Source organism: Phoxinus phoxinus (assembly GCF_949152265.1).
Source record: "Phoxinus phoxinus genome assembly, chromosome: 7".
NCBI lineage: Eukaryota > Metazoa > Chordata > Actinopteri > Cypriniformes > Leuciscidae > Phoxinus > Phoxinus phoxinus.
Genome location: NC_136882.1, coordinates 29,046,819 through 29,074,722, shown reverse-complemented (window position 1 = coordinate 29,074,722; position 27,904 = coordinate 29,046,819). Strand labels below are relative to the sequence as shown.

Here is a 27,904-nt window from a genome sequence, read left to right as displayed (position 1 = left end):
CCACTGACATCAGCATGGGACTTTCCAAGGCAAAACAATCACAGAGGAGAGAGAGTATTTTTTTTATTTTGTTAAGGACTGAGTCAACTTGAATTAAATCAAGAAGTTGTTTGCTTTCATTGTGTTACGAAACTTTCTTCAATCCATTGTGTTGAGTTAACGCAATTTTTTACAGGTTTTTATATAGCTTGACAAAGAAAAAGAAAAAAAGACTTCCAGAAATTACTGCTCCATTTTCCAAAAGGCACAGATTCAATGTTAATAATTTATAGTGTATGCCAACTCAGCTTTACTATATTGTCAAATATTAACTATCTTTTTATCAACATGATTTAAAAGGTCAATACCTTTGGTATTTTATGGCTTAAAAGAGGGCAAAAGACAGAATTACTTATATTTTTTATGATGATGATGTTTGTATCTTAGATGTGTTTTATGTTTCCACATGGCATGCCCTCATTTTAGTTTATCATCCCTAAAAATAACATAAAGATCAAATTCCTGCCACCAGTGAATCTACATTAAAAGAAAAGTTCACCCACAATCTGGCCATCTTTTTGAAGTCCACTGAGGCAAGAAAATCATGGTTTGAAATATGGGTGAGTAAATAATGAAAGAATCTTTTATTGAAAGATATCTTGAGTTTGGAAACGTAACCTGAGCTATAAATGTTTGGCACACATCTTTAACCGCCTGCAGCAACTTCCTCTATTAGAAGTTTTTAATCCAAAATGTGCACGTTCTTAACACACACAGCATGACAACAGCCATCACTCTAATATATGGGTTAGGTTTCTGATTGTGACCTAACTGGACTAATTTGAATAATCTCATCTTGTTTTGGCAAAAACATTCCTGAAGAAACAATCTACAGTAAAGATATGGTCCACTAGAGATAACTGGGTAAATTCTTGACCTCATTACAACCAGGAAGAGCCCATTGATGTCTAACATGAAATAGAGCAGATTCTTTATAATTATTAACTCTCACGATGGTTTACTCATAAACACAACAGTAACCAGCAGGTTGTAAGGTTTTCGACGTGCGAGTAATTAAAAATAGCTGTAAATGGTCATATTTTATGCCAGCGGAATGTTTTGATATGCTTATGCATTAAAGGTTCTCACGAAAGTTCACATAGTACTATTTGTGATTCATCTGTTCATTGCAGTTTGTGCATTCTGACTTCTTCATTCAAGACATGGTCATTTGTCCATCATACTTGCACAGTAATATAGAAACTGAAAGCAAACCAGTGGAAAGAATTACAAAATTTTGAGACGAGGAACAATAGTTCATTGTTTTGTTCCAGCTGCGGTTTGAAATCTGGACAGGATTACATCCTGAACGTGACGCAACAGCCGAGAGTTTGAACCTCTCGTGGAATTTTTGACTAAAATCCTATGTCAGCAAAATGTGCTAAAGGCCAAGCTTTAGTTGTAATTCATCCTGTATGGTATTATTCTAAAAGTACTAAAACTTTAGTAACAGAAGAGAGATACAGAAAAGTGTATTTGTAAAAGGTTTATTGCCTCGGCAGGTTTGAAGCAGAATTCATTTAAAAGTAAATTAAATTTAGTAGAGTAAAAAAAAAAAGCAAACATCCCATAGGGAGTGCAATATTTCTTCCACATAAATGAATATGAGGAAGACAATCCATTCAAGAGTAAATGTAAAAGAAGCTTACATGGTGTGTGCTTAATAAATCATTGCAATACACATATGAACTATACAAAAATAGTGATTTGAAAAGCCTTTTTAAGCATGAGACCACCAATGACTCAAATCAGAGAGGAATAGGCTAAATATAAACTGCACATCCCCCACCTCTTACATCTGTTCTTGAAATAATGAATAAACAGTTCTTACAAGGAGAATCTTGTCATCTTACAAACTGTTATGTGTACAGGAAGTATATTCACAGTGTATTCACATTTCAGTGTTATATCAGTGTTACAACTGAAGACTGCACATTGCAACGATTGTCTGGACGCAGAACGCACCGCTCTGTAATGCCCACATACAAACACATGTGTTTAGGGCTAAGGCTTTATATTGTCTGTGTTGTTGTAGAGGACCTTGTATTACAACATAGTCCATTATACTTTCAAGCAAGATCACACACTTTTGATCATAGGCTGCTGAGCTGGTAAATCAGCATCCTATAGCAAAAAAAGAAAGAAAGAAATCACAGTCAGGTTTTTGGAAACGTTTCAGGTACCATGACTAAACATGTCAAACACATGACCTGAGGCACGGCTCTGAAATGTGACTGCAGCGAGCAACTGGTGTACATTTACTTTTGCCATGAGCGCAATTCAAGGAATACGGCCCCTTTGTCAAGTCAAACCTCAAAAGCTGCTTTTCAAGGTCACATTCTTGGCAGATAAACGGAATGGAAAACAAATGTGTGTCAGGTGTCCTGTAGTATGTTTTTAAAAGTGTTTTCAACTTAATATGGTGCCTCAAAAATGTGACACGCAGGTTTCGAGATGCTGAATAAAGAGATTTGTATAGTAGAGCGTGTTTACAGGCATCTGGTCTGAACGACCCCTTCGTTTTTTAATATAATAAATGAAATAATTTAGAAAGTGTATATTTCCTATGACGTTTTATGTCATTTAATGACTAATCACACAAAAAATCACAAAAACATAATATATAGACAAAAAACTGTTTACCGTGTTTGTCCGATGTCGTCTTTTGATCAGTAGGGTTAGAAGCACGGCAACAGCGAGTATGCCTAGCACCACCAGAATGGGAACACTTATAGACACAGTGTTGTCAGTTTTCTCTGCAGACATGGGTTGTTTTCCAACGTCTTCAGTGTTTTCAGACACTGGTTGAAGACAATGGCAATATATAAGACATGATTGTCATCAATATCACACATTACAGATTACAAGCCCAAATTGTTATATATAAAATATCCATACAGGCAGAGGTTCTAAGGCAGTGGTTCTCAAGCAGGAGGCCGTGGTTTCAGCAAACGTCCGAAAAAGTCTTAAATATTTTATTTCGTCTTAAATTATTATATTTAGTCTTAAAATTATATTAACATAACACTTGAACTGCTGTTCTAGAGAAATCTCAGCATTCGTAACACCAGCTCTGAGCCTATAGCCTTATACTTTTTGTTTGCTGTTGTTGCTCTGTAGTCTTATTCTGATAGGTACCATTCAACAGATAAGCTATTTTATTACTTCTGGCTGCACAGCAGATGACGTCAGAACAATGCTTTTAATATTGTGATAGGAAACTCTCTGGGGGCTATAACTTTCGGTTCTGCTGCAGTGGCAACAAATCCAACTTCCTTTGGTTGTCGTGAATGTTCTGCTTTTTAGCTGCTTTTTCCGACCTGTGAGTCTCTCACACGTCATCATCTAACCAAGCATAATAGACTAAAGCTAAGCAGACTAGCACTTTGAAAAGAGAAGCACAATGAAATTTTAAACGAGGAAGAGGCTTGTTTCCTTAAGTTATTGCTACTGACTTGCTATAGGATAAATAAATTCAGTTTTAGATAACTCACCTGTTAGATTAACTTCTAATGACTTCTTCGACCAGAGGTCGCCAGAAACACTGAATAGGGCATGACAGGTGTACACTCCTGCATCCGCTGAAGAGATGTTGAGGATCATAAGGGAGCAGTTTGTTTGGTCCTTTTCCAGGAAGAGTTCAGTCCTGTCAATGTACGCCTGGTCTATAGATGTCCTTTCGTATTGGGGATAATTATACACTACTCTTTCACCTTTCTGCCATACCAGTTCAGACACACTAGAACAACCACATGGTAAAATGACGGTCTGTCCAACGATGCCAGTCGCATTAGTTTCCACTGCAGAAGCATCTACAAGAATGGTAACAAATTCTCATCAGAACAAATACTCAACTTAATTTACAAAATTTGGAACACCAAATAAACAAAGAAGATATTATTCTCTAAAGGAACATCAGAAACTGTTTTACATTTCTTTGATACATATAATTTTACATTTTAACTGTTTTTATGCAAATAATAAATGCATATCTGTATGTGACAAGAGATCATCAATAAAAAGTATGTTTTTTTATAGCTACATTTAAGGGTCCAGAAGGATTCAATAGAGACTCACTCGTGATCAGCAGAAGTGTCAGCAATGCCAAAATCATCATGGTTGTCCTGGAGGAGAGAGAAGCAGGTTTTGAAGTAGGCTATTTGCCAATGGGAATTCCCAAGTTCTCAAACAAACTACAAACAAGGCTAAATGTGCATAGTTTTATGCGAGTCCTGGTGAGACACTTCGTTAAAAGAAAAGCTCAATGCATTGGTGAAAGTTATTAGGCAGCCAATTTCCCACAGGTCACATGAGAAAAAGAGCCAAACAGCTTTTCCTAAAGTTCCAGGCATCTGACATTGACTCTGGAATGTCCTGTGTGAAAACAAAGCTCCCCCCAAACAATACACTCGTGGAACGCACTTAAAGAGTCTCTAACGCGTAAGTTGTGGACCAGTAAAACTTTCAACTGCATGAAATTATTAAAAAACGAATATATATATATATATAGGCTATATATATCAATTAAATATATATATATATATATATATATATATATATATATATATATATATATATATATATCAAACATATTAAATCTAACCTTTTATTATAGCCTAACATATTATGTAGGCCTATCAAAACATATTAAAAATAAGATCGGTAAAGAAAATAAAGAAAAACAGTATCGTGCTGACCTTTGGGTTATATTTCCTCTGCAGAAGACACGCACGCATCCGATCGCGGTGAGTGAAGTGAAATGCATGAATCACTCATAGAGTTAGATTAAGTTTTAAGACGCGCCTACCACATCATCACACACAGATTGCAACGCTGGTGGGTGTGGCTAAATTCATATAGAAGCAGTTACTGTTGAACTACAATTGTATGGGTAGGTGATACTAGGCTAACTTTCACCTGGATCTGCACATGCAAACTGACTTGAGTTGTTTGTGGGCAGCGATTTTAGGTGGGAAAAACCCAGACTGGACAAGATTTCAAGATGCCCAATGCATTGTTCTGTAAATTCCATAAGATGGCGCTAGAGGGCTTTAAATTCCCTTTCTGAGCCTTGTTCATTTTCTCTTGGCTTTCATACTGTTATTGACCCTATTAATTATAGGGGGGGGGGGGTAATAATTTGAGTATTGTTTATGGTCCAAAAGTGAATGAAGTTCAAATATATATTTAATACTGAGGAGGCAACACATTTTCTGTGACCAGAAGATTGCTTTTATTAAAATTATACGCCTGTAAAATAACACATGCTATTTTTTTTAAGCTTTATTCATAATAATCACTTCAGCAAAAGGTGTATAATTTAATTAAAACATTTCAAATAGCATATTCTATAACAACTCATTCTTTCTGCTTTAGTATCTGAACATGTAGGCTGTGTTGGAGTTTTAATAGCTACCGGGGTATTAAAAAAATTAATCAAAATTGGCCTACTTAAAATGAAATCTCTGAAATCTATACATATATTTGCAATGAAATTTAAAACTGATGTTTTGCTGTGCCAGGTTTGATGCCTCTGGTTCACATTTGTGCCATTGCTAAACGTATGTTTGAATATGTAGAACAGAGAGAAGAATGAATAAAGTGAATACATTCAAGTATATAACATATAAAACAACAAATCTACATAGATGAAGACATTGTGTATACATATGCTATTTTTGAATCTACAATGGTCATGTAAACTCTGGAAACAAAGTATAGGCTACTTTTTTTTGTCATGCATTTAATTTAAAAACAATTAGCCTATATAAATTGTTTTAAAAGTAAATGTAAGACATTATATATTCTACTGTGAAGTAACAGTTCATAGAATCATAATTATCAACAGTCATACTTTTTGTTGCTTTACAGCAACATGGTCATTTTTACACACTTTTAAGAGTCCTTCCAGTCTTTTTCTTTGACCTCATTTTGGGGTGGTTTTGAGGGTACACAAACTGAAATAAAATCATTCAGTGGCTTTGCTTATTTCTATAGGCCTATTTATTTTGTGTAACGTGTCGGTTTAGGTATAGCCGAAGTAAATAACCTAATTTCGTTCAACCCTAAACCGGAACGTTACACCAAAACGATGCAATAGTAGAGATTCAACTCTCAAACATGCTTTGCGATTGTGTCTCTTCAATCATCCCTGTGTTTTGATGTGTCGGTCAAATTCTGCGGTTTCCTCACTGACCACCACCTTCAATCTGACTCCCTTCTCTTCCACACTCTCCTCTCTCCAGACGTGTGGTCAGCTGACTTTCACTGGAGCAGCTGTGTGCAGTCGCGCATTCTCACAAAGCACAGCCCAGCATAGACGATAGGGGAACACGGAGCTGAAAATCGCGACAGAAAAAGCCTGAACCGCTCAGGACATTTATCCATCAGGACGTGCTGCGCTTGGGAACACGGCCATGGATATGGACCGTACGGTATTCCTGCTGTCAATACTGACGACGTTGTCGCTCGCCATCGAGGTAAGAATAGTGATTGTGTGTAATGGAGACGGAGCTTGATTCTCCTCCATACTTTAAATGACGGCCTGGGAGCGAAGGGGAGGAAAAACGCAAAGCTAGAGCATGACACGGATGCAGACAGACATTTGAGCGCTACGTGATTGTCAGTTGCGTATTCCAGCATGATTATACTTCTCTCTCATGCAGTTGCCAGTTGGGTTTATTGTCCATCGGTGTTTTAGATCAATTAAAAAGTGTTGGGTGGAGGCTCTTGGTGCAGGCAGGATCGCCACTAAAATAAGGCACAGCGGGCGAACTGTAGCGCATGAAAGTGATACATAAAGACGCGCCTCATCTTATGTAGCATTGTTTAAATACGGGTGTCATTTGCACACCTTCATATAAAACATAGCATCACATTCGAAGGTGAAACGTGGCATTGAAACATGCTATAATGAAGAATTGCACTGTGGAAAACGCTGATATGGCGATTGAATGCTGCTGTGCCCGTAATGTGTTTTTATGTTAGAACAAATAAATGTGGATCGGAGGAATATGAACTCATGTCATGCAGATGCGGCTGGTGGAATCATGTAAACATCAGTGACTGACAGCTCTTTGTCAAGGGGACATGTGTTAAAGAGCGCATTCTCTCACAACCTGCAGTCAGCCAATACTTTTTATTTACACGAAAAAAGAAAAGACATATAACCTGTGACTGGTTTGCAAGATTCCAGAGCTCCATTTTGGGCGAATAAATGCTGTGGCAGCAATCCGACGGCCCTCCTGAGCCATTCGATTCGAGCATCAGAGGACAACGCTCCTTCCTCTGCGGCGCCTTTTGCGCATCTATTATTCATACAAGTCTTTATGAAAGAATTTACTTTGTTATAGCCTAGGCGTGATTGTTAAAATGCGAAAATGATGTAGGACTTGTTCGTGGTGGAGAGATTTTGTGAGGAATAGGCCTACAAAAAGATGATAGTTGACAGAAGCAAGATGGCGTCCGTGAACTGCGGCGTTTCATTTTTTTTTTTTATCTCGTTAAATCTGCTATATGGATGGATAAACTTTCTCACTCCCACAAACATACACGCATCTTCTGCACTACATGTTATTTGCATGCACAGATTATTTTAATGGTGGTACTTGAATGTAGAGCATATTGACACCTGGCTGGTAGTCAGTTTACACATTTTATTTTACATTTTTCTGTAATAGGCCTACTGGTCTACATGTAAATGTGGTGTTGTGTTCTTTTAAAATATGGTAGCCTAATGGTACCAATATCAGGGTGAAAATAACGTGGAGCCTTTGGGGGTGTGACTCCCAGATTATTTAAAAATTAATCATAACATTTTAGTTACAAATCAGCTATCTATTTTCACAGGGTAGCCTACCAAATAGAAGCTCCCAAAAATGTTTTACCTAATGTTAGAATATTGTTCCCATCTGGTTATTTTGTTTCCTAACATTCTAGGAACGCTTCTTTTATGTAACACTTTAATAACCATAAACGAATGTTTCCAGAACATTCTGGGAACAAAAAATTGTTAAGTGGGACAATACGAAAGCTCTTTCTGTTCAGTATTAGATCAGGAAAAAAAACATAGGTTCTGTCATTGTTTATCACATTATTATTGATTCACACTCACAATTATTTCACAACAACTGTTTAAAATCATGTTTGTGGGTCTTATTTCATGTGTGTTGGCTCAGAGGTCATCTGCTGCTGCTGCTGCTGTATTCCTAAACATTAACTAAATTAATTTCAGTAGGCCTATTGATTTTATTGGGTCTTCAAAATTAAACGAAAGTGTGGATTTTTGTGATGTAGGCATGTCAAATGACAATTTGAGTTGTGAACTAAAAAGTTACAAATTCCTTTTAAAAATTGACCCTTGTACCAGTCAGATTGCTAATTACTATGACTTACAAGAAATAAGACCCTGGCCTAAAGCTTTTTTCATTAAAAGGTGTCATTTGTAGGTAGTGTGCCAAAACAAGCTCTGAGAGTGTGTGTTGTCACCTCTTTACTGGTCACCATGTTTTGCCTGAAAGGTCCCTTGCTTATTTTGCGTATAATTGGTAAATCTGTTTTCGGTTAGCCTCCATCTGAAAAGGGCTTCCTTTGTTTGACTGGGAAATATCAGTGGAACATGTAAACATGGTCGGTTTCAGATTGTTTTTGAGTAGTACAAAAACTACCTTGTTGGTTTTTGACAGCCTTTAAGATTAAGCCAGAGCTGAATGGCTGTTAAAAGCTGCACATTTTCATTTTGCACCAATGTGGATCCTGAACTGCTATGACAACCTGGCTGAGATGCTATTTTGGTACTCTGATATCCGCAGATGATTAGCTTTCACTAGTGGCTGTGTCAGTGTTAAAGCATTTCTTATATCATACATTGATGGTAATGATCTCAAGTAAAACAATCTATAGCTGAAATGTTGCAGCTTATTGCAGTAGTTAAGACCATTTCGTGTCTAACACATGGTTTTCCTAAAGAGTTAACTACTGTTGTGCGGCCAGCATAATTACAGTATTCTGTTTTTAAATTGCGCTACAGCATAGAGATGTTTTATTGCACTATAACCACCAAGCCATTTGTTGAAAGGTTAGAAAGAATAAAACAATATATCTATCATCCATCTATCCATCCATCCATCCATCTTACTGTTAGGGGTGTAACGATACCCTCATGTCACGATTCGATACATATCACGATTCTGAACTCACACGATGTGATATTATTGCGATACTCCAAGACATGGGCTATGGTAAAAGGTTAACAAGAGAATATACTGTTGATTAAAATGGTAAATTTTATATTACATTGGGTTGTAAATGAATAGGCTTGGACTTGGTGGTAACTCAATGCACAGGACAATGGTGACACCAGAATAAAAAATATTTATCATTCCGAAGCTGAATATACAGAATTATTTTAGACGAATATTTGCACTTTGTCAATGACTAGATATATTTAAAATAATGTAGGCCACTTTTTACTGGTAACATAAGACAGTTGGTATTATCAGGACGCACAAATATTCCCTGATTACATTTAATTATATTTAATATTATATATAGTAGTTTAATGTAGTACTGACACTAAAACTTTTTTTCTCACATAGCCCAGTAACTATCCACAATACATATTTTTGTATTGCGATATATTGTGACACGATATATTGTTACACCCTACTATCTATCTATCTATCTATCTATCTATCTATCTATCTATCTATCTATCTATCTATCTATCTATCTATCTATCTATCTATCTATCTATCTATCTATCTACCTATCTATCTATCTATGTCTTATTAAGCCGTTATCTTAATGAGACAGATGCATCTTTCAGACAGCTGGCTACAGCAGCACTTCCACTGTTTGTTACCCAGGACAAAAGAGGGAAAACACAACAGTCCCATAATCCCTCACGCTCAGTTGAACAGACAGGGTGGGTCTGGTTGTAAGGAACCTTTGTGACTCACTGGGTCGAGGCCAGGCCAAAGACACACAAAAGAGAACCGCCTTTATTCTCTATCTCGCTGACTATGAATTGAGTGTCTTCTGCAAATGTGTTTTCCTTCGTGTCATTTTCAGGACCAAACTCATACTTTATCTCTCCCTTTCTATCTTATTTTGTTTTTTTAATCTTCCCACCCACTTCAAGAGATTAGATTATAGTCAAGGCTTTTAACCCTGAACCGAATAAAGCAGTGATGTTTGATATTGTACATTACATAACTGCCATTGTGGCTCTAAAAGATTAATGTTTGTTAAGTATTTATCAGATGTAGAGAGTTTTCACTCTCATGGTTTCAGTTGAGTTGCTTGTAGCTTTACAATTTAGTTTAGCCAAAAAGAGTGAAATTATTTTGATTATTCACTTTGGTTTAGTACGGAGGAAAACAAATCGTTATCATAGTTATGTATTTCTATGTTGAAAAATAAGATAAATGTACTATAACATTTAAAAGTTTGGGTATAATTAAGTTAGGTTTTTTTAAGAAATTGAAGCTTTTATTCAACAAGGATACACAAAAATCTAACAGATGCAAACTTTTGAATGGTAGTGTATATATACAGTGTATACATATTTATATAGTATTCAATATTTTATTGAATACCAGGAGATGATTTCTAACACTTGCTTACCCGCTAAAAGCTCGAGTATAAATTGAACACTGCTAGCAAGGACCACAAAAACAGCAACAACAACATAAATAAAGCCAGCAAACAGTACAGTAATAACCTGATAACAGTCGTTACATAATTTATTCACTCCATACACAGTGTATTCTGAGAACTCAAAACCCAACATTGTTCAATATGAAAGTGTTTATCCAGTCGACTTTCCGTTTGGCTAGGGCAACATTTGGTGCAATATTGTTCATCTAACGTGTGTGTATGTAGATTCAAAGTAATTTCCTTGTGTCTGTGTATCCCTGTCTGAACCCCACAAAGCATGTTTCTTGGACATTATAATGTTTAGTGCTCTAAATAGATGGGCAAACCTGCTGTTATCTATATCTATCAGATAAATTATTGTGCTTCCCCACACATTTGCAGTTTTTCCTCTTTTCATTGTCATCCTGTCTCTGTTATCGAATTAATTAAATGATAGGCTGCTTACTTAATCAGGATAATCACAGTTGATCGTATACATCAATATTTGCTGAGAAAAGCCCCCACATGAAGACATCTGAAGATCATAGGCTTATGTGATAATGGTTCCTCATGTTCCTGCTGATTGTGCTGTTGGCAGGTGCCATCAGATGACTCAGTGGGCTTGTTGGCGGAGCCCCAGGTGGCCATGTTCTGTGGGAAACTCAACATGCATATCAACGTCCAGAGTGGCAAGTGGGAGCCGGATCCAACTGGCACCAAGAGCTGCATCAGCACCAAAGAGGGCATCCTTCAGTACTGCCAAGAGGTAATGAGAGAGGAAAAAGATATAAAACGAGACGAGCAAATATAATGAGTTCTGCTGCTGTGTCAGTTGTCAATAGCAAGCTTACACACATTATAAAACATTACTGTATCACAATTACTTTGAGTTAAAGTCAATTATATAATGACCTTCACAGTATATAATAGGGGGCTTCTGAGTATTGCATAAGCATGTCAAGTTCTATTTAGTGGTCGACTGATGCAAGTTTGTCAATGGCTGATTCTGTTATTTGAGTAGCAATGTAGCCGATAGCCAATGTAATGCCAATATTCTCTACCGTTCAAAGGTTTGGGTTCATGCGTTAAAAAGTGACCGTAAAGACATTTATAGTATTACAAAAGATTTCTAATTTCAAATAAGTGCTGTTCTACTGAATAAAGAATCCTCAAAAAAAAAAAAAGGTTTCCACAAACATATTACGCAGCAAAACAGTTTTCAACATAATAATATTACGATGTTTCTTGAGCACCAAATCAGTATATTCAAATGATTTCGGAAGGATCATGTGACACTGAAGACTGGAGTAATGACTGCTGAAAATACATTTTTACATTTTGAAATATTTCACAATATTACAGATGGAACTATTTTTGATCGAATAAATGCAGCCTTGGTGAGCATAAGGGATTCTTTCAGAAACATAAAAAAATCTTACTGACCCCAAACCTTTGAATGGTACTGTTACGGGTGCTGGGATAAAAGGGGACCCAAGAGCAGATTAGCAGATCACTCAATTTATTGTCCAAAAATATATATATAAATGGCAGCCGAGCCACCAGGCAAAGGGCAGGACAGAGGAAAAATCCAAGGGGCAGGCAGGGGTCAAAACCAGAGGCAGATCCACAGCCCCAGGGGTAGAGCCAAGGCATTAGTCCAAAACAAGAGCAGAAGATCGAAACCGGGTGAGCAAGCCGAAACAGGATTGAGTACAGGGACTAGGCAAATCAGAGTGAACAAACAAGATTAAATGAACAGACAACGCATGTAAGCTGGGCACGACTAGAACAAGACTGGTTTTTAGGACAGTAGTGAAACACGGTAACCAATACACACTGACAGAGAAGCAAAGAAATAGAGAAGCATAAGTAGTGGAGAAAATCAATGCAAAATGAGATACGTGTGTGTGTGTGTGTGTGTGTGTGTGTGTGTGTGTGTGTGTGTGTGTGTGTGTGTGTGTGTGTGTGTGTGTGTGTGTGTGTGTGTGTGTGTGTGTGTGTGTGTGTGTGTGTGTGTGTGTGTGTGTGTGTGTGTGTGTGTGTGTGTGTGTGTGTGTGTGTGTGTGTGTGTGTGTGTGTGTGTGTGTGAGGAGAGCGCTGATTAGAATGAGGTTCAGCTCTGATGGCAGAGTGAGAGAAACTGACAATACACAAAACAAACACAACATAAAGGCTGCTGATCAAACCAGAGTCCTGACAGGTAGTGTTTGCAAATGAGAGTACATAGTACAAACAAAAATCTGAAATCAAATGTTTATTTTACTAATCATGTAAGTCTAAATAAACCGTTTAAAATATTGACGTTTATTGTAAGGTTAAAATAAGTTTAATTTATTGTCTAAAAATGTATATGACGTTCACCTGTGAATGCAAACACGATGGCTGGATTGCGTTCACATTACACTGTGATCCGATCACAATGCGTCCTCGATTACCTCCGAACCTGGACACGCTGATCGGATAACAGTCCGATCAGAAACGCGTTTACACTTGTCTTTACAATGTGTATGTGGACAATATCCGGATACAGGTCGCATGTTAATGCCAAGTGTAAACGCAACCCTAGTCTGTCCCGAACGCATTATTTAGTTCCGGTTTCGATTAAGCCCCTCCTTCCGAAATGTGATGTGATTGGTTAGCTGGCCCAGTGTGTTGTGATTGGCAGCGTTTAGCTTGTGTTCGGGAAATGTCCCGCCCCTCCATAACCACGAGATCTGCTCTAGTGTAAATATAAAGATGGCGTCGATTTCAAACCCGATTCAGACCCTGACAATGTTACAGTATGTTTTTCTTGTACATGATAGGTACGATGTTATGTACCATTTAATCATGATATTTTCAGAAAACTATAGTCATACAAACAGTAATCGTTCACAAAAACATGGATCATTTTCCGGTGAGGGACGGTGAACAGCTTTACAAAAGTGAGAGCTTACAAAAGCTATAGTAAACAACCCTATATCAACACTAATGTTGGCTAACAGGCGAACGTAGCGACAACATAAAACTTATAATTAGAACTGTCAATAGAATATGTAACTATAAATAAGAAGACATACTTATAAGTTGTCATCCACAAACAACAGATTGTCCCGACAAAGTGGAAACGGAGCAGCATTTGTGTGTAGCCTGCATCGTGACTATAATGTTCAGGAATAGTGTTTAAAATACATTTTATCCATTCTTAGTTCGTCAGCCTTAGGAAGGTCAAACAAATGAGTTGTGAAAAAGCTCATCCAGGCCTCATCCGCTTTTCTGCGTATTCCGTGGGCGGGTATTATTTAAATGAGGAACATTATGACTTCATAAAGCCCTGAGAAATCACGTTGTAGTCCAAACGAGCCATTTATTGTAGTTCTTAGAAAGTGGATTCTGTTAAATAAAATAACTCCCTTTGGAGTGGACTTTGAACTTTGTAAAATGCAGATTTTTTCATGCTTAAACAGCAACATTACACACTAACTAAAGTTGAAAAGCATAATAGGACCCCTTTAAACCTGAGAAAATAAGAAAAATATATATATATTGCAATCTTTCATTGAAATTTATTTTGCTTCACCTCTGAAATTACTTCTGTTTTGGATGATGTCACCAACCCCTATCATTTTTCTACATTCTGATATATACCACCTCCTTTTCACCATCCAAGCACTTGCCAATGGATAAAATCAAGATCCCTCATCTCATTGAATATCCTGTTTCACTTGAAAATAGGTCAGATTATGGCTTTTCTGTTGACCTCAACAACAGCTGGTAATTTGTACATTGTCTTGCCTCCCACAGGTATACCCAGACCTCCAGATCACTAACGTAGTGGAGGCCAACCAGCCCATCAGCATCCTGAACTGGTGCAAAATGGGTCGCCGCCAGTGTCGCAGTCACGCGCACATTGTGGTCCCCTACCGCTGCTTGGGTACATATTAGTGTCTTACATTAAACTATCCTTCAATGTGATGATTACATCAGTACGCTGCCACTCCTCGGGTATTAACCTGGATTTGTGGAACATTAAACTAATGCTTTTAGCGTGGCTGTTGAGTGATTTCCTATCATCCTTCCACGAGATTCATCAAAACACAACATTTGCAAGTTACATATCAGAAAAAATCTTTTTGAGGACCTGATGAGCAAATGTTTGTGTGTTTTTATTAGTTGGGGAGTTTGTAAGCGACGCCCTCCTGGTCCCAGACAAGTGCAAGTTCCTGCACCAGGAGCGAATGGACATGTGCGAGAGTCATCTGCACTGGCACACGGTGGCCAAAGAGGTCAGAGGTCACACCACATGACATTTACTGTACTCTTTCACAAAGTTACAAAACCATACACAGCTGTAATCTGTGCCAGAAAAAGCCGGATCCAGATCAGGCACCTCCAGAACTGGATCTACTTCATATTTTAGTGGATCCCCTTTTGAAAAGAAATGTTTGCTATATATGTTTAATATACAATTATATCCCCAAAAATGCATTTTAACACACATTAAACATCCAGACATGCATGATAATAAAGGTGCAGGCAGATTATGATTGAATAGGATGTATAATTCATCTCTATCTAACCCACAAGAGCGTTCTACTTATAGCTCTATGATGACTCAGCGCCTTATAACTCTTATGCTTTCGTTCTCACTCACACTTTCCCTGTGGCTGCCCCTCTGCAGTCCTGCGGTGATCGTTCCATGAATCTCCATGACTACGGCATGCTGCTGCCGTGCGGCATCGACCGTTTCCGTGGTGTAGAGTTTGTGTGCTGCCCCATGGAGGAGCACAAGGAGTTAGACAGCGAGGAGCAGGAGGAGGCCAACTCAGACGTGTGGTGGGGCGGCGCAGAGGCCGAGTATACCGACAGCAGGTACACAAACACAAGTGCTATTATTGACACTTTGTTCTGAGACCACTTGTGAACATGTTTATTTTGAACAACTTTTTAATATAAATTATATAATCAGAATAAATAATAATAATATTTTTACAATTTATTATGTCCACCCTTTGCTTTCATGACAGAAGCATTCGGGCTGCATGATCTCCACAAGTTTGTGTACAACCTGATTATTATGTTTTCCAGCATGATTTGAGAAAGATGAAAAGCATCCCATATGGAAAAAAATATATTTTATTTTATATATGCTACATAAATGTTGTAAAAAGTACAAAATATTTTCAATTTGAAAATGTATTGCTAATGTAATGCAAAATATATTGCAAAATGTACTTAACCCTCTGGTGCTGCTCGCATGGCTGTCAAAAATTACATTTATTTTATTTAAATAAAATTAATGTACTATATTTAATTTTGATGTTTTTTAGTTAATATTTATGGGGGGGGGGGGGGGGGGGTTATGGTACTAAATTATATTTATAGAATAGCTATGAACCTGTTAATCACTTTTTAAGCATAGACCTGAAAATGAAATTGTTCTTAAGTTTGGTCTTTTTTAGAGAATCTTGAATGTTGGCAGATTATTGCTGAAGTGTTTATTACTATATATTAGTATATTAGAAGTTTGTTTATTATAATGAAAAATGCATACAAATACTTTTTTTAAATTGTATATGAAATATATATTTTCCAAAACATGTTTTACTCTAAAACTGTGAGAAAATCAAATCCATAAATCTAATAAATCTGTGCTTGATATCTAAAAAATTAACAGTACCAAATGTTTCCACTAATGAAATTCGCTTCCCATTCGTTTCCAATGCAGTAAATTGTGACCACTTCAAGTCAAGTACAAATCAAGTCGCATTTATATATATATCGCTTTTTACAATACAGATTGTTTCAAAGCAGCTTTACAGAGATAACAGGAAAATAATGCAACAGAGTTTGTTTCCAGAAGAAACTACGCAGTTAAGTTCAGTGATGTTTCATTTTTGTTGTAAAAAAGTTATTAATTTAGTTAATTTATAGCCGCTCTGGAGAAAATCGTGATGTCATCGTCCAGCTCAGTTCAGTTCTCATATAATGGTGTCAATGCAGGCAGATCAATATTATTGTTGAATATTAAATGTAATGTCCCCAACTAAGCAAGCCAAAAACCAATGGCAACAAAGGTGAAAAAAAGGCAAAAAAGGCAACAGTGGCAAGGAACCAAAACTCCATCAGGTGGCAGAATGGAGAAATGGAGTACAAGTGTGACTTTTTTTTCAGGACCATTTAACCCTGTCGAATCATGTCCATGATTTTATTTTGTGTTCACATAGCAAGTGCTAAAATCTTTACCAAGTTTCGTATCATTCCGATGAAGTAAAATAAAAAAATCAGCACCAGGGGGTTAAAGGGGCAATAAAATGTATTCCTAATAATACATTTTGGGCAAAAATGTTTTAAGTGTAAATATATATGTTCATTTCCTTGTTTAAATACTATTTTGAATCCCACCTTTTCAATATAGTCTCAGACTTGTAAATGCCATGAACTTCATACATTTTTGCATCACAGCGTGCTGAGAGAACAGACCCCGACCAAACCTGAGCCCGCTGTGACTGAGGATGACGAGGATATCAACAATGAGGAAGAGGAAGTATGGGACAACGACGAAGATGGCGACGGTGAAGATGACGAAGACGAGGAAGATGACGACGAAGACACAACCGACGAACAAGACACCAGCGAGCAGACCTCCAACGTTGCAATGACAACGACCACCACTACCACAACAGAGTCAATAGAGGAGGTTGTGCGAGGTGAGATTTGTGTATGCTTAAAAAACACCCATACAAGACATGTTTGAGAGAATGCACAGGATAGGCGAAACTGGAGCAAAATGTTACATTTAAACATTTAAACAAATCAAAGAGTGTCTCTTCTCCATTAGCGGTGTGCTGGGCCCCTGCTCGGCTGGGGCCATGCCATGACAAGCTTCCCCGCTGGTATTTTGTGGTGGAGACGGGCCGATGCTCCCCCTTCATCTTTGGGGGCTGCGGGGGCAACCGCAATAACTTTGAATCAGAGGAGTACTGCATGGCTGTCTGCAGCAGCAGTGTGTGTAAGTCCAGACGACTCCTGAGAGGACGTTCACCTCTCTGCTAACCAGCACATCGTCTCTTTCTCACTTTCTTCGCTTCAGTCGTGCTAAACTCACAAGCTCAGCAGATGGCTGGATGCTTTAGCCCGCATGGATTACAGGTCTCTGTGAGGTGACTGTGCAGGCAGAGCGCCTAGTTCCTTTAGTTTAACCTCCTGCTGTCTTGTCGGAGCACACTGGAACTTTTCTGAAACTCTCCATCTTCGTTTCCTGAATCTACAGCACCACGTTAAAAGAAATAATATTGTTTTGATATTCTAATCCGGATTGTAAGTGATAAGTAAAAACACGGGGCTGAGTGGCGTGAGATTTGCTTGTTTTGATCCTTTTTTGATGACACTTAAGTTTTTAACACAAGTGCTGCATAATGTGAAGCTGTTTTGGCACTGATGCCAGTCTTATCATACATATCTTTTGTGCATCAAGTTTCAAATAAAAAGGGACATTATCAAATAAAATGTTCAAGTGAGATTCGTAAAGTATTTAATTATCTGAATTATCCATAAATAGTCATACATGCATGGTTATTTAATATAGAAATATTTCTTGGAATTTCTGGAAATTCCAGAAAAAGTAACTAAATCATAATATCTATATTTTCGATGTGATTTAGCATTACTCATACCTCCCGTCCCTTAACTGGATACCGTAAAATAATACAAAGACCATGTTTTTTTTTTTTTATTGTCTTTGCTAGCTGCAACCAGTGTAGTTTAATTTGTGCACAAGTAAATCTTATTAGCCCATTTGTTTAATGAATTGTTCAAAAAGCATTTGCAGAATTACATCTGACTTAATTACTGAACTGAATGTTATCAGATCAAATACAGATTTCAGCAGTTATAGAGTCAATAGTAGCAATAAAATCTATATTTTTCAAGTCAAGTTAGCTTCATTTATATAGTGCTTTACACAATGCTGATTGTTTTGTAGTAAATAATTACTATTACTGAGTGGTTATTAAGGTATTTTTAATTGAATATGTTCATAGGAGAATGTATTTATTTACTTAATCGATTGGTTTTCATGATTGGCAATGTTTTCCATACTGTACTGCGGTTTCGTGTTTGCTTTTTTTTGTAAGTTTCAGCCACTGCAGATTTTGACAGTAGATACTGACATATTTGATAGCATGGATGTTTGTTTGTGCTTTTGTCTGTTTTTAAAGCACCTGCATGTCAGTGGGTGTATTTCTTAACCCGCTGAACACTGCACTTCTGTACGTACCTCCCCCATTCTCTCTGTTGGTTTGTGTTCATCTCTGTGTGTGGGCCAGTGATGTAGTCGGCCTCTGGTCAGACCAGTCTGCGGCAGTGGTTCAGTGGGCGGTTTACGCTCGGTTAAGCACAATGCTGGACGCTGTGGGAGAGTGACAGCGAAGCAGCCCTCATTCTGACAGGGCATATTCCTCACAGCCAGTCTGGCTGTTCCCGCATGCTCGCTGTCAGAAAGTGTCACAGCAGCTTCACGGGAGCTGCTGCAGAATACACCCATGGAAATACAGCTCTCACACCCCCACACACTTACAGCGGCACTAAAAAAGTATTTGGACACTTATTCCACAATTAAAAATGTCACTGCATTACAAATTATCAAACCAGATGGCATTTACTTTAAAGATAGCTCAAGCACACTTCTTTTTTTTTTAATCACTAAAGAACATGTTAGGTTCAAAATGGTAAAACAACTGTTCAAAATTAAGATAAAGGTATTGTATACTTAGTGAAACATGTCTTCATGTCTTTATTAAATTGAAAACTGTTTACTCTTTGGGGCTGTTTAAATGACACGTTTACGTTAAAAACTGAAAACTTTGTATGCGTTTTGGCCATTTTTTTTTACAATACAGCGGCGTTTTGGGTGCCTGAAAACGCTAGATTTTGAAAACAGGTTTCAACAGTCTCTGTGTAAACAACAAAAACGCGAATCTTTGAAAACGATGACGTCATATTACTGGTTTAGTCTATAGTGTTTCATCGCCATCTAATGGCCTGGCTGCAGAATACAGTGTTTTTAGTCGTTTTCGCGGATCCGTGTGAATGGGGATGGTTTTGACAATGGCGTCATCTGTACGTGTAAAACTCAAAGCATAAACATCTCTGTTTTAAGAATATCGTTGTCGACGTGTAAACGTACCCTAAAATACCAGGTCTTATTTTGCATATTTAATTGATGCACATTATTTCAAAGTTCTTCAACAAAGTCTAGCATAATGTATGTGGTCATATTTGATATTTTCTACTTCATTCAGTGACATTCATTTATTTTCTTTAGTGTCTTAAGTGTCAAAACACTTTTTGGGGTCACTGTATATACATAGATCTACCATACTGGATGATTTTCCAGCATGAAAACTCTTTTAACTCTCTGAGCGTACCTAAAACATGCATTATAGCAACCTTTGGCTATTGTAATCTCACACAAATGTTTCTGACTTTGCTAACCCATTTTAACATGCATCGGAACTAGCTGTTCTTTCCCTGGAGTCTTCACTCTCTTTGCAAAAAGGAAGATTCTCTGGCTCACATTTATCTGTTTTTTGACACTCACTGAACAAGACTTCTCACTCTCTCCAGTGCCAACCATGGCCCCGAGCCCTGCTGATGCTGTGGATCGTTACCTGGAAGCTCCAGGAGATGTGAATGAGCACACCCGCTTCCAGAAAGCAAAGGAGAGTCTGGAGGCCAAACACAGAGAGAAAATGTCAGAGGTGGGAACTGAGTAGAGTGGTATAATGCAGTTATAACACTGGAGTTTTTTTATAGGATTATCTATCTATATATATATATATATATATATATATATATATATATATATATATATATAGCACAATAGCAGGTGTTAGTACCAACTAACATTTTGAAAAAACAAACATTTTCATGAATCCTTTCAAATGCGCGTCAGAGCGGCTTTACGAATGATTTACACACACAAAAAATCTGCTTGTGTTTCATGAATGAGGCCCAATGAACAGAAGAAAACACAGAGCTTAAATACGCTGAACAACTAAATGAAGATCAGGTGCAAACACTTATCAAACCATTAGTAACCATAGAAACTAACTAGAAGAGGGGAAAAGGAACAAAGGAAACAAATCAAACATGATATGATCCTGATAATTGTACAGTTACAATGTTTGATGAAGGAAAATCATATTTATTTTACTAAAACATTTAAAGGATGAAAAATGAGATTGATGAATAAAAAAAACATGAGATTGCGGAATAAAAAAAGCTGAATCGGAGTTTTGATTTAGTTTAGTGAAGCTGAAAGTTTGTTAAATTATTGAAGTGAATTATGAAAATGCATAAACCGTTTATTTGGTATGTTATTGTTTGTTAAAACCTTAAAAGTGTAATAATTATGTATGTCAATGCAATGTTAAAGATACACATTCAGAGCAGACATTTTTATTTAAAAAAAAGCATTAAAGGTTTTATCTCAAAAATAGTTTAAGTAAATTTTTGTATTTATTTAGAAACAGTTAGTAATATTTTTATTTAAATATTTATAAATGAATATTAAAAAAATTATTATAATATCACATAATAAATATAAATAAATTTTTTAGTTAATAAGTGTTTAGAATTCATCTAGTGACTGTATTTTCCTGTCTTTTCATCTCTCTTATCTCTCTTCAGGTAATGAGAGAATGGGAGGAGGCAGAGAGACAGGCAAAGAATCTTCCTCGTGCTGATAAGAAGACCATAATTCAGGTAATCTTAATAAATGTGAATAGGATATGTTGGCTTATGACTGCAGTGAACGGCAGAAAGTAAACATAGTTTATTGTTAATATAATCTAGTGGTTTGTGAACCTGTTATATAAAAGCACTTAGCGGGGTTACGGTCCAAGTGCATTCAGATTTAGTAGCACAGCATACAGTTTCCATTAAAGCGGAGGGGGGATTTTCAAGCGGATTGAAAGGCACTGTATTTTATTCTTCGGGATTAATAAAAGGCTCCTGGCTTAATGTTTATTCGTGTTTCAATAGCGCTTCCAGGAGAAGGTGGAGGCGTTGGAGAAAGAAGCGGCCGGGGAGAGACAGCAGCTGGTAGAAACCCACATGGCACGAGTGGAAGCTCTGCTGAACGACCGTCGCCGTCAGGCTTTGGAAAGCTACCTTAGCGCCCTTCAATCGGACGAGCCTCGGGTATTCCCACACAACCGTGCTACTGAACCACTAACAAAATGGCGCACACATGTTGTTTACAATAGTAAATTGTCTAATTTCTACGCTAATCTAGCTAAACAAGAAAGACCTGTTTTCTCCTGTGTCCCGTCTCGTACAGCCTCGGCAGGTTCTCAGTCTGTTGAAGAAGTACATACGAGCGGAGCAGAAAGACAGGCAGCACACCCTCAAACACTTTGAGCATGTGCGGGAGGTGGATCCAAAGAAGGCGTCCCAGATTCGACCATTTGTAAGCTTATGTCAAGGTTGTTCTTTCCTGCTTTAGATATGAAATGTGTAGACACTTCAAACTTCAGTTTGACTCCTTGTGCTCATAGGTGATGACCCACCTGCGTGTTATTGAGGAACGCATGAACCAATCCTTGGGGTACCTCTACAAGGTGCCACAAGTGGCTAATGAAATCCAGGACCAAGTGGGTGAGTGTGAAGTGCCGAGTTATTTAGTGTCGAGTTCACTGTCATATCATTTAGGGAACAAGTTTCAAACTGGGGTCTACTGAAACTTTCTCAGCACTGCTGGTCCAGCGGGACCAGGCGGAAGTCACCCAACAGCTGTCATCTCTTCAGAGTAAGATGAGGGTTAGCTACGGGAACGACGCCCTGAACCCACACCTGCCTGACAGCACCACCACCCTGGACATCCTGCCACCAGAGCAGGACGGCCTGGGCTTCATCCACCCCGAAAGCTTCAACCAGGCCAACACTGACAACCATGGTAAACATGAACACATTCAATGCTGGAACTGAACTGAACGGCAAAAAAATTCATGAAAATGATATACAGATTGTGTACACTGCCATTAAAAAATTTGGGGTCATTCATTATTTATTTATTTATTATGGTTTCTACAAAAAATATTAAGCAGCACAGCCATTTCCAACATTGATAATAAAAAGAAATGTTTCTTGAGTGCCCAATCAGCATATTAGAATTATTTCTGAAGGATCGTTTTACACTGATAACTGGCATAATGATGCTGAAAATCCAGCTTTTCCATCACAGCAATAAATTACATTTTAAAATATATCTAACAGTTATTGATCTAACAGTTACAACAGTTATTTTAAATTGTAATGATATTTCACAATATTAAAGGTTTTACTGTATTTTAGATTTTTTTTAAATGCAGCCTTGGTGAGCAGAAGAGTTTTTTTTTTTTTTTACGTTAAACAATATTACCTACCCAAAACATTTTGAATGGTAGTGTAAATAATTAACAAACACTGGTTTTAAAAGAGACTGAGAGGCTTTTTTGTCTTGCTCAGTTGAACCCGTAGATGCCCGTCCAATTCCAGATAGGGGTCTGCCTACGAGACCCGGTAAGAGTCTACTTGTTATTTTCAGGAACTGCTTTGTTTAGTTGCTTTGTCAATTATTAAACTGAACTAAATCAACATATTTAGTTCATATAACAACACTTTTTTTCAGCTGGTTTTACAGCAGAATTTTGTCTCGTATATGAAGAAGTTTGCATCATTATTTTCCTGTTTAAAGCTGCTTTGAAACTGTATTGTATTGTATAAAATGTTATATAAATAAAGGTGGCCTGACTTTAATATCACATATCTAATGAATATGCTCATATGTGTGTATTTTTAAGAGATTCCAAAGGTTCGGCTGGATATTGAGGAAAGGCACAACGCTGGTTATGATGTTCGTGACAAGAGACTGGTACAACAATTTACACAAATATTTAGCTAAACATGAATACAGACAGACAAAATATCTATATGTATCTAATATTTCACATGCAAAAAGTAATTGATGTGTTTGTGTCCAATCAGATGTTCCTTGCAGAAGACATGGGCTCCAATAAGGGGGCAATCATTGGACTGATGGTGGGTGGAGTTGTCATTGCTACGGTCATTGTAATCACGCTTGTTATGCTAAGGAAGAAGCAGTACACTTCCATTCACCATGGAGTTATTGAGGTGAGAAGCATATTCAGATATCTTTACATGGCCATTTTGGAAATATTGACATTTTTCATTAGTAGATATTGCTATTTCAAAGTGTAGTCTTAATTATTTCACAATTTAAATTGATTATATATTCAGAGATGAAAAGGGGTATACAGATTTGGCGTGCTGTCCATAACTAAAAGTTCGATTTTGAAGACTACACGATATCAGCCCGATTTTGGCATGATCCGTTTGGTGTAGGGTGTCATGGTGATTCGTAAATTGGGTTTCAGAACATAAGAATCGATCAGTTTATCTTGTATAGTGTGTTATAGTGGGTGACAACCAACACCATGTCTGTGACGCTTCACAACAGAAAGACTAGCATGTTTTAATATTTTTCCGGTCCCCTGCGACGGGTTCCGTCACATATGTGACTTTGACCAATAGGAGCACAGAAGCTCTTCTATACACACCTTATGTCATGAGGAAAGGTTTGTGGAGCTATGGCAACAATACGGCAAAAAAGTGAAAAAAGATAAATGCTGGCGTTTGCAAACACTTTTAGTACATTTGTTTTATTTTTTACTACTGGCTAAAAAAAAAATTTGAACGAAATTCTACCTCAAGTTCGCTTTGGAGGATTGACAGCCCAAACTGTCATCTTCGTGCAATCCAGGAACGTGTCCACTGTCAGGTTTTCTTTCTTTTTTGTGGGGGGCTTTTCCGACGACAAGACAGCCAGTGCATAACACGTCGCTTCGATAGCCATTGTTTGTTTACGCTCAAAACACCTGTTGTCAGTCCATTGTTACGCCATCTCGATGACATCACGCACGCCGGTATAGACGGCTAGCGATGACTGGTCGGAAAGCAACGTGCAGTAGTGATGGCAATTTCAAAACTGCTTCATGAAGCTTCGAAGCCTTTACGAATCTTTTGTTCCGAATCAATGGTTCAGAGCGTGTATCAAACAGCCACAGTCACGTGATTTCAGTAAACGAGGCTTCATTACGTCATAACTGTTTCGAAACACTTAGAAATTTCAATGGTTCACCACTGGGAGCGATGATCTCTGTCAACCCATGAATCATCATAGATATATATACACTAGAAGTCGCCTTGGCTACAGCAGTTCATTGGAACTAATGCGTCAATAGAGCCGCCATCATGGAACAGGGGAGCCCCTCCTCTTTAATGCATCAGCGTGAATGTAGGCAAAGCCCTAACAGAAATAAAATCACCATAAAACGTCATGAATGCGATTTTCTAGTTTTTTTTGGTTCGTTCCAACGGTCAGACATGTATTTATCGAGTCCAGAGAAAATGTTTTAAAAAAAATAATAATAATGTAAACATTCTTCCTAGTTCATATTTTATTCGTGTGAACATCCATACGCAGCACAAAATTCCGGTATCATCCATGAATTCGAAATACAGGCGGAGATAGCAGTGTTACCTAGCTACTTACAATGGCGGCGGTTTTGACGCATGCTTAGAACCCCAAGGCGAGATCTAGTGTATATATCTATGATGAATCATGAGTCACTGAGAACCAATGAACAAGTGTCTGTGGGTTTTACCTGATCTCTGATCAGTTTTATACATTTGTAGACGTTTTAATTAGACATTCTTATAAATAAAATGAATAATGGTAGTTAGAGTCTTATTGGCCTGTTTAGCTGAGCCATTCATAGAACAAACAAAACAAACCCTGACAATTGATAAGATAACATATATACACTTGATAATCTTATAAGATGATTAGATAATTCCAATTGAAATGTTACTTTCAATAAAAAAAATTGCAATAGATTTGTAAAAATGTGTTTTTGTGCATGTTTGGCCCGGGTTTTTGTTGCATTTACACTGTTCTGACCATTAGGGGTCACCGTGGAGACGGGTGTCGGATTGTTTCGAAGCCTCGACACAATACGGCACATTTGCTTCAACTGTTAGTGTTTCACGAAGCCTCGATCTGCCCACCCCTAACGTGCAGTCTGACATGTTTCTTGTTTACAACGCAACAATTTAGGAGTCAAAATCTCATAATCCGACACAGTCTTATCGTCACTTACAGACAAAAATGTTGTGTTGTGTAGTCTGAAACTAGGATTAGGTAACTTAACCTACCTTCCTCCAATGATATTTCTCCATCATCCCTTTCTCCCTTCTACAGCTTTAGGCCTACATTTGTCATCCTATGTATTTTTCAGATTCCCCCTGAGTAATACATAGGATGACAAATGTAGGGCTAAAAATGGAGAAGGGAAGGAGGAGGGATGCTGGAGAAATGTCATTGGAGGAAGGTAGGGCAAGCTGCTGCTCATATAGTCTGTGACGGCAGAAGCTCTGGACTCCATAGCAGCTTTCATTGGCCAAGGACCACCCGGAGGCCATCTGACTGACATTTAAAGCAACCAATCACAGTTCGTTTGGTTCTGTGTCATGTTTAGGGGCGTGAAAAATGTAACATTGATGTCCTTACAATAACAGACCGGTGTGTAAAACTCTTAGACGTATTTTAAAGAGTCTATGCCGCGAAGCGAACTTAACATATTTCACATACTTTTAAAAATCTAGCGTTTAGTTGATCGTGATAAGCACTCGTTGTCACAGTTGTAAACACAACTACTTTCTTCTTCCATGAGGGGGTTTGGCATCGCGGCATCTTTGTTTCCAGATTTTAAAAAATATAAAAATAAAGGCTAGTTCATAATATCAATACATACACTGCTGGGATTGGGGGAATAAACGCATTTAATGACCACCATATTTTTTTTAAATCTCAGGTTGACGCAGCAGTGACCCCTGAGGAACGCCATCTTACTAAGATGCAGCAGAACGGCTACGAGAACCCCACCTACAAGTTCTTCGAGCAGATGCAGAACTAAAGAACCACTTCAAATCCCCGCACTCCCCCTCACAAACACCATCAGCACCATCACCCCACTGCATCAGGACAGAGAATGCAGACTGATCCCTCATACACACTGTTGATCAGCTCTGTCACCATGGTGATGCGAGTGGCTTCCATCACCTGACCATTTCATCCAATCGAATGAGCGCTCAATCGGTTTGCACAGAAAAGTGATGTATCATTGCTGCCCATTCAGCCATCTGTCAGTACGACGGTCCATCTGTGCGTTCACATGCTTGTCCGTCACAGCGTTGTGTGGTGAATGATGCGTCTTCTGCTCTGTTCTCTTCACCCATGCATGCTTTCCTTCTAACTTACCCATGGTTCTCTAATTCACAGGGCTTTTTCTCTCTCTCTCTCATGTGACCATTTTTGTTCCCCTCCAGAAATTTCTTTAAGCACTTACTCTTTTGTTTGCACGTTTCCTTCCTCTTTCGCCCTCCTTCCTTTTTCCTTGGCACTCAGATGATGCAGTGCTGTGTTTGGCTACATGAGGCTCCAAACGCAAACAACCAGATGCAGAATAATGTACTCATCAATAAACTTTCCATTCAGGTTTTTTTTTTTCTGTAAAAAAAAAAAACATTTAAAAAATACACATTTAAAAAAAAAAGTTAAAAGTTAAAAAAAAACATAAGCAATGAATGTTTTTATTTTATGTGTAATATATATTGAATTAAGGCAGAAGCTAGCTGTATCTATGTAGTGCATGGAAATTTTAACGGAGAGATGGTTTCTGGATCCAAACACAGACTTTGACCTCTCTCATGTAGAGATTTTAGCTGGATTGTACATTTTATTGTCTTCTTGTGATCACATTTTAAATAAGTGAAAAAAAATGAGCTTGGCTACATTGTCACAGGGACATGCTTTAACTGAAGTGTGCTTTTTCTTTATTTGGACCATGCCACGCACACTTAAATGGTTGCATGGGGCTGGAAAAAGATGTATGTATTGTATTATGAAGTGTAATATTAGCCCACGTTTTGGTTTGTTAACGTTCTACGCACTCTGCATTTTTTTAAGGGTCTACTACACCCTTTTTGCCTCATGAAGTTTTATTCCATGTCGGGATTTGGTATGGGGCCGGGATTAGGGAAAGGAGGTATGAAGTGGTGGGAATTTACTTCAGAAATAGCCACCATTTTTTTGATTGTGTGATTTTTGTCCCACTCTCCCCTA

At 37.8% G+C, this 27,904-nt stretch overlaps 2 protein-coding genes across 4 annotated transcripts; one reads left to right on the top strand and one right to left on the bottom strand.

The window, feature by feature from the left end:
• Positions 1-79: 79 nt before the first annotated feature.
• Positions 80-7,533, bottom strand: LOC307001505 (uncharacterized protein). 2 transcript variants are annotated; one of them, XM_079618106.1, is made up of 5 exons: positions 7,210-7,533; positions 4,117-4,163; positions 3,534-3,851; positions 2,683-2,840; positions 80-2,163 (listed from the first exon to the last, which is right to left on the bottom strand). In XM_079618106.1, the coding sequence occupies exons 1-5, from the start codon at positions 7,290-7,292 to the stop codon at positions 2,119-2,121; spliced, it is 651 nt and encodes a 216-aa protein (XP_079474232.1). In that variant the 5' UTR covers positions 7,293-7,533; the 3' UTR covers positions 80-2,118. The 2 variants fall into 2 exon arrangements, with proteins under 2 accessions (XP_079474232.1, XP_079474233.1); XM_079618107.1 differs by lacking the exon at positions 7,210-7,533 and adding an exon at positions 4,737-5,062.
• appb (amyloid beta (A4) precursor protein b) lies at positions 6,133-27,863 on the top strand. Of its 2 annotated transcripts, XM_079618097.1 has the most exons (17): positions 6,133-6,518; positions 11,276-11,443; positions 14,461-14,590; positions 14,830-14,942; positions 15,338-15,528; positions 17,122-17,366; positions 17,498-17,668; positions 20,284-20,417; positions 21,349-21,423; positions 21,703-21,861; positions 22,001-22,129; positions 22,218-22,317; positions 22,412-22,615; positions 23,167-23,220; positions 23,502-23,572; positions 23,686-23,832; positions 26,595-27,863. In XM_079618097.1, the coding sequence occupies exons 1-17, from the start codon at positions 6,456-6,458 to the stop codon at positions 26,694-26,696; spliced, it is 2,256 nt and encodes a 751-aa protein (XP_079474223.1). In that variant the 5' UTR covers positions 6,133-6,455; the 3' UTR covers positions 26,697-27,863. The 2 variants fall into 2 exon arrangements, with proteins under 2 accessions (XP_079474223.1, XP_079474224.1); XM_079618098.1 differs by lacking the exon at positions 17,498-17,668.
• Positions 27,864-27,904: the final 41 nt, after the last annotated feature.